The 7,240-nt window shown below is 35.1% G+C and overlaps 1 protein-coding gene across 1 annotated transcript in view; it reads left to right on the forward strand.

Moving 5' to 3' along the window:
- Window positions 1-6,147, forward strand: part of UBXN4 (UBX domain protein 4) — a 37,773-nt gene extending 31,626 nt beyond the window's left edge. Inside the window, exons 11-13 of the mRNA XM_012740086.3 lie at window positions 1,958-2,089; window positions 3,046-3,248; window positions 5,484-6,147. Of these exons, the coding sequence (XP_012595540.1) occupies window positions 1,958-2,089; window positions 3,046-3,248; window positions 5,484-5,622 (474 nt within the window). The 3' untranslated portion in view covers window positions 5,623-6,147. The remainder of the gene's footprint in view (window positions 1-1,957; window positions 2,090-3,045; window positions 3,249-5,483) is intronic.
- Window positions 6,148-7,240: the final 1,093 nt, after the last annotated feature.

The raw sequence follows: 7,240 nt of genomic DNA on the forward strand, positions 1-7,240 counted from the left end.
GGAATTTACTTCCCAAACAATTGTAGCCTTACTCAAAATCTAAGTGTGATATGAGATTTTATATCTTAGAAAATAAGATATGAGTTATTGCCAATTTGTTTTTATTCCCTGATTTGTTCTTTATTCAAAATGAATTCTGGGCATCTGATGTCCTTTAGGTTCTAGGCTCATTATGCACCAGTATTTTTCTCATATGTATGTATAGCTTCAAGGTTAAAATTGGGGGTTTGGTTCAGATCTTTCTGCCAAATCTTTTCTCCCCATTTCATTTTCTCCCTCATTTATGGGTTCCAAAAGAGGGATACTTCAAAAGCTGTCTCTGCCTTCCTGCACTGATGATCTACACTAGCAATGTTAAAGCTTCCCCTGGCTGAGCACAGTGGCTTATGCTTATAATCCTAACACTCTGGTAGATTGAGATGGGAAGATTGCTTGAGGTCAGGAGTTTGAGACTAGCCTGAACAAGAGTGAGACCCTGTCTCTACAAGAAATTAAAAAATTAGCCAGGTGTGATGGTGTGTGCCTATATTCCCAGCTACTTGGGAGGCTGAGGCAGGAGGATCTGTGGAGCCCAGGAGTTTGAGTTTGAGGTGAGCTGAGATGTCATCATTACACTCTAGCCAGGGTGACAGAGCAAGACTCTGTCTCAAAAGAAAAAAAAAAAAAGCTTCCCCTAAGCTTTATAGCAGAACTAATTCCAAATAGGCTGTTTTGTTCTTCTTTTGTTTTGGGACCTCCTACAAGGTGTCCCCTGTCCTGAATTTTACTGCTTCTGCAACAGGTCAATGGAGGGGGGCCTACAAGGGAAAAAGAGAGATCTTTAATTGCATCTGTGAAACTGCCTCAATACAGTGAACAAAAGTTTTATTTTTGTATGTCCTTAGGTTAGAGTGAGAACAGTAAGGAGTATGTGTGTGACTTTTGGTTTAAAAAAAAGTTACAGAAAAATGAGTTGGGTTATTTCTTTGGAATCTTCTAGGGAAAGATATGCAGTTGTGTAAGATTTTATAAGTGATTGTGGTGCTGCCCAGTGTAAATTCCTGGATCTGGAATATGTGTAGTGTAGGCTAATTATGGACCATTTGTGCCTTGAGACAAGGAAGAAGCTAAAACTCCTGAAGTCATATATATGAGGGAAATACCAGTCTAGTCCAGATTTTTAATAGGGAGTACCTGTACTCTAAATATGTGTTTGTGAGACATTAATATAAGTTTGCCACAGGACAGTGAAATTCCTAATGAACTGTAGCTGTACTTAAAGGAGATACATAATTGCTCATTTTTATTCCATTTATTTATATGTTTTTAGGAACTATATTCTTGCTATTTTGTAGTCAACTTTGAGTTATAGAAACTTTTAAAAACTATTAGGTTTCACGTGTAAGCCCAGGTCATTAAAAAAATAAATAAAATAAAAAAAAAAAACTATTAGGAGCCAGGCGTGGTGGCTCATGCCTGTAATCCTGGCACTCTGGGAGGTCAAGGCTGGAGGATCGCTCAAGGTCAGCAGTTTAAGACAAGCCTGAACAAGAGACCCTTTCTCTACTAAAAATAGAAAGAAATTAGCTGGACAACTAAAAATATATAGAAAAAATTAACCGGACGTGGTGGCACATGCCTGTAGTCTCACTACTCGGGAGGCTGAGGCAGGAGGATCACTTGAGCCCAGGAGTTTGAGGTTGCTGTGAGCTAGGCTGATGCCATGGCACTCTAGCCCAGGCAACAGAGCAAGACTCTGTCTCAGAAACAAACAAACAAAAACTATTAGGATTTGATAACTTTTCAGCCACTTTTGGAAGTGCAGTTTTTATAAGTGGCCTTTGAGTTTACATTTAAATAAACTTAAAGGATTAAGGCAATTTTAATAAAGTAGTTATTTTGGATGCATGTTGGTAATATAATATCTTAATTTTAAATGGCACTATTGTAAGCTTTTAAAATTTATGTTATGTTACAGACTGTTGGCAACACATACGGAAATTTTTCATTAGCAACCATGTTTCCCAGGAGGGAATTTACCAAAGAAGATTATAAAAAGAAATTATCGGATTTGGAACTTGCCCCAAGTGCTTCAGTGGTACTGTTGCCAGTACGTATATACATACATATTTTTTCTATTCTTATAGTTTTCTATTTGTTCTACTTATCATTTTTTATAATTAGCAGAAAGGAAGGACAGAGGTGTACAGTGAATAATTAAAATCCAAATTATCCAAAAATTAGATCAATGTTTTGTTCCATTATCCTGTGCTTTATATTATTTGTATTGCTAATATTGCTTGTGAGGCAATACATAGTTTAATTTTCAACTTTTTTGTCACCTATTGTTGTATATAAAAAATGACCAGTAGGAGAGGAAAATCAGAAATGCAGATTATCTAACAATCCACAGACTTAATATCTTTTATATACAGCTCTTCTGTTCACCAAGTTTTTAAAAAAAATGTTTTAACATAAAGATAGCAATATAACATTAATTTTCAAACAGATTATCCCATTTGATCCTCACAACAATATTTTAGTCTCTGATAAAGAAAAGAGGCTTAGAAAGCTTAAATGATTGCCAGGGTCCCACCTTAAGTTCCACTGAGATAAGTTCCTGGGTCTCTTCTGTCCTGGTTAATGTAGTTTCCCTGTTCTATACTAGAGCTCCTCACCTAAAACAGTGAGCTCTCCAGTAATCAGGATTTCATGTCATTGTATTCACTGAGGTTTGTAATCCTTTTTTTTTAATCAGCAAGAAAGACTTTTATCAAAGTTAATTTTATTATAAAAGTTTAATTTCCTTAAAAATAGTTGGTTCATTTCACCAAAAACTACTTTGTACTTTGTTTATTATAATTACTCAAAAAACAGAGCTCCAGGAGTTTCCAGAAACTTTATATACACATGAAAAAGCAGCAAAAGTTGGTAATTTTATCTTCTTGCAGTAAATTAAAATCAATCGGACCTCCTTTTCCTGATAAAAGCTTTATCTAGAACCTTGGGTATGAGGTGATTGTGCTGATGTAATTTTTATTGGCGTGTTTATTTCTTAATTTCTAGGCAGGAAGACCAACTACATCCATTGTACACTCTTCCGGTGGAGACATTTGGACATTGTTGGGGACAGTACTTTACCCATTCCTTGCCATCTGGAGATTGATTAGCAATTTCTTATTTAGTAATCCTCCTCCTGCACAGACTTCAGTGAGAGTAACATCGTCGGAACCCCCAAACCCTGCATCATCTAGCAAATCAGAAAAAAGGTATCTGTTTATGTTTTCTCCATTTGCAAAATAAATAAGTACCAATATATTTTTCAAAATAAAAAATTTCTGTTATGAGTACTTTGCCTTCTTTCTGTATATGTCCTCCCCACGGAAAAACCCAAATGTTCTGAAACTTCATTATTTTTCCTGGGAAGCTGTCTGAGTTTTCTCAGCAAGCTTTCTAAAACCTAGTCCATGAAATGCAACTTCACCTCTGCTGGCTTTATTTTTTCATTCATTGAATTTTCTTTATCTCATCACTGGCAGATTTTTTTTTTCCAGGTATATAATATCTTTCTTGCTAATGGTGTTTTGCCTGACAAGATATTTCATTCCATTAATTACTTATGGTCATCTTACATAATTTCTTTTTTTTTCCCTACTTTTATTTATTTCTTTTTCAGCATAATATGGGGGTACAAGTGTTAAGGTTATGTATATTGCCCATGCCCCTCTCCCCCCTTGAGTCAGAGCTTCAAGCATGACCATCCTCCAAATGTTGCACATCTCACTCATTATGTTTGTATATCCCCATCCCCTCCCCCCCATACATAATTTCTTTAGAAAAATCATTGTGCTTTGATAATTTTTTTCTTTTTTTGCCAATACACCAAGACACACTTTGATAATTTTAACCCTGGTGGTTCTCTGATCTACTGGCTGACAGTCTTGTCTGGGTTAGTCAGAGAATGACCAAATTGAGGAAACTTGAAAATGGTGCCTCCTTCAGAGATATTTTGGGCTAATCCCTTAACCAAGAGGCCTAGCTTTTATAGCAGAAGGCAAAAGTTAGAATGGTAGTGCGGACTACTCTGACAATTTTAGCTCATACCACTGTTGTTTGTTAAGATTGTGCATATTTGAAAAAAAATCCTTGACTATAATAAGTGAATCAAAGAGGAAATAAAAACTGAAATTATATACTATTAAGAAAGTATTAATAAAAATAATACATATTCAGATGAAAAAAAGATTGTACATATTTGAAACCGGATAATAGGAAGTATTTTCCTAGAAAGTGAGATTATGCCTCTTCTAATAATTAACAGTTTATTATAAGTATTTATATATTTATTATATACTTCTGTTAAACACTCTATTAGGCCTTTAATAAGCATTATAGCAAATCCTCACACCAATCCTATGTAATAAGTAGTGAAAAATCCTTGCCTCTGCCTTAAGTATGGAGATCCCTAGTCATGTGTTTTATTTATTCTGTAGGTGATTTATATAAATATTGTGATTGGGTTGATTTAGCCTTTATCTTGATTTATTTCTTAATTGTTAAGAAAACCAATCACATCCTTAATACATTACTCCAGTGAAGGCACAGAGAAATTATTTTCTCTAGTTGTAGAATAGCAGTCAAAGTAGGCCTTGTTAGTACTGAATTTTAGAATTCTTAGAGCAATGGGTAGAAGTGTTTAATCCAGAATTACTGTAATATGGGATAGCTGAGGCAGAATCTCATTCTGTCGCCTGGGCTAGAGTACTTGTGGTGTCACTTATAGCAATCTCAAACTCCTAGGCTTAAACAATCCTCCTGCCTCAGCTGCCCCCCCATCCCCGTATCTGAAACTATAGGCATGCACCACCATGCCCAGCTAATTTTTTCTATTTTTAGTAGAGTTGGGGTTTCATCTTGCTCAGGCTGGTCTAGAACTCCTGAGCTCAAGAGATCCTCCTGCCTTGGTCTCCCAGAGTGTTAGGGTTACAGCCGTGAGCCAACGTACCCAGCCGTCCTCTTTGTTCTTAATTGTTTATAAATAAGTCATTATTAAAGATTTTGAGAGGATTAAAAATTGCTAATTTTGTTATAGCAACAGAAAATGAAAAAAGAAGAAAAAAAATTGCTAATTAGCCACATCTGTCAATTAAGTTGTAACTAGAGCTTTGGATAACCTCTAGGGTGCTGTGCAAATGCTCCTGCTAGTTAAGTCATCAGGAAACACATGGAAATGGAAAATGTGATTTGGCTGGTTTGGCTTAGAGAACAGATGAAGTTAAACTACCAAAGACTAATAAAGTTTAATATTGCATTAGTATAATAGTATTAGATATAATATTAATATAGTATTAGATATAATTATCTCCTGTGGACTTTTCTTACCTTAGATGACGTTAAAAGTTATGTATAGTTGCCTATACTAATGGAAGTTGGAAGGAAATAGCTTTGTATTGCTATTGTTTTTATTTTATGTCATTTTCCCTTTTCTTCTTTTGTTACATTAGAGAACCAGTCAGAAAAAGAGTTCTGGAAAAACGCGGGGAAGACTTTAAAAAGGAGGGGAAGATATATAGATTGAGGACTCAAGATGATGGTGAAGATGAAAACAACACTTGGAATGGAAATTCTACTCAACAGATGTAGTGCGACAAGTACAATATGTGCAATAATCATTGTTTCTCTTATGATTTAATTCAACTAAAATTCTACTGGAAAAGTGGGACTGCTTTATGTTTTCCAACTGATTTATAAAGTGTCTCTTTATTCCTGCTTAGTGGGTGTGGGTTAAAGTTGTTTAACTCAGAAAAGTCAAAACATAAGATAACTGGCTGCTTGGTCCTTGCATATGGTAACCACTGCTAGAAGCCTAGAAGAATCAAAAGGCTTGCCACAGGCTGCCTCCATACGCTTCTTAGTTAGTATTTCGTATACTCATTAGCTCTGTGCTCTCAGATTACACATTTTGTTTAGAGCTATTTTGCTCGAAGACTCTTAAGCCCACACAAAGTAACTGGTATGTCACTGAGTAATTTGACTCTGAGTCAGAGCATTTTAACTAGCCAATCAGATGATAATTTATGTTTAACTTTTCTTTTTGCTCATCAGCTGCAAACAAAATCTTGTTTTTAATCTTAAACACTGAATAAAAAATATTTTTCAAAAATCGAATGATCTTATTTTTGCTTTAAGTTTTGTTATCCTAGGATCTTTTTGTTGCACAGGGCTCTGGTGAGGTCATGTATCTCTGATTTTATTTTTCCCCCAGTACTGCCCTGGAGCTATGCCAGGAACGTAGCTGGGCCACCTTACCTTAATATCACTGAAGAAATAAATTTTCTGACATATACTGATGCCATGTCACTATCTCTCCTAACTCAGTGAGGCATCACTTTGCATAAACTTGTGGTTTGTTAAGGTCTTTGTTTTCATCAGGTACAAAACAGCTGTTAATCTACAACCTAGTTTTCTCTCTCATTTTTATACTGAAGCTTTGTCCTCAATAATCACACTTCAAGGACCTAAAGTACCTGTAGGACAAGAAGTAGAGAAGACATGCCTTTATTTATTTGGTTATTCTTAAGAATTTGAAGGAGATTCTGAAGCTGACTTACATGCTACTTTATCTGTAATGTTTTTGGTAGTGAAGATGACTAAACTAACAATGTCTGAAAATAGTTCCTCTGTTTTAGATTGGAAGGTAGCACTCTTGAGCAAACATACGGAAAGACTCTGACTTTATTTTGTAATGGGAGGAAGAAATTTTCTCAGAGCAAACTTTTTCACTTATGAAATAGCAGTGACTTTAAAAAATGGTAGTCATTTTTGGCAAGGAAACAGGCTATGCTGTTGGTAGGCATGAAAACCAGTGTAATCTTTCTGAAAAATATTCATCAGAAACTTTAAATATTTCATATTCTTTGATCCAATAACTTGTTCTAAAGAATGATCACAAATGCAGACAGTGTTTAGGAATAAACATACTTATTAAGTATTATTTATTTTACTCAAGAACTGGAAACCAACTGAATTTCCTCTGCAGACATAATTAATTTTTGATAAGGAGAAATGAATGGTACACTGATTAGCAACTCAATTTACCATATGTTTATTGAGCACCTGTTACCTGTTGGGAGAAAAGAAGCAGGATCCAGAGCTATAGAGGGTGTCCTCAGCTTTGTAAACACATTTTCTATATATATAGTACTAGGTATTAATATATATGTAAAGAAAGAAGAAAACACACCAAAACATTATAGTGGTT

The sequence above is a fragment of the Microcebus murinus genome, chromosome 8 (genome assembly GCF_040939455.1).
Source record: "Microcebus murinus isolate Inina chromosome 8, M.murinus_Inina_mat1.0, whole genome shotgun sequence".
NCBI classification, from domain to species: Eukaryota; Metazoa; Chordata; class Mammalia; order Primates; family Cheirogaleidae; genus Microcebus; species Microcebus murinus.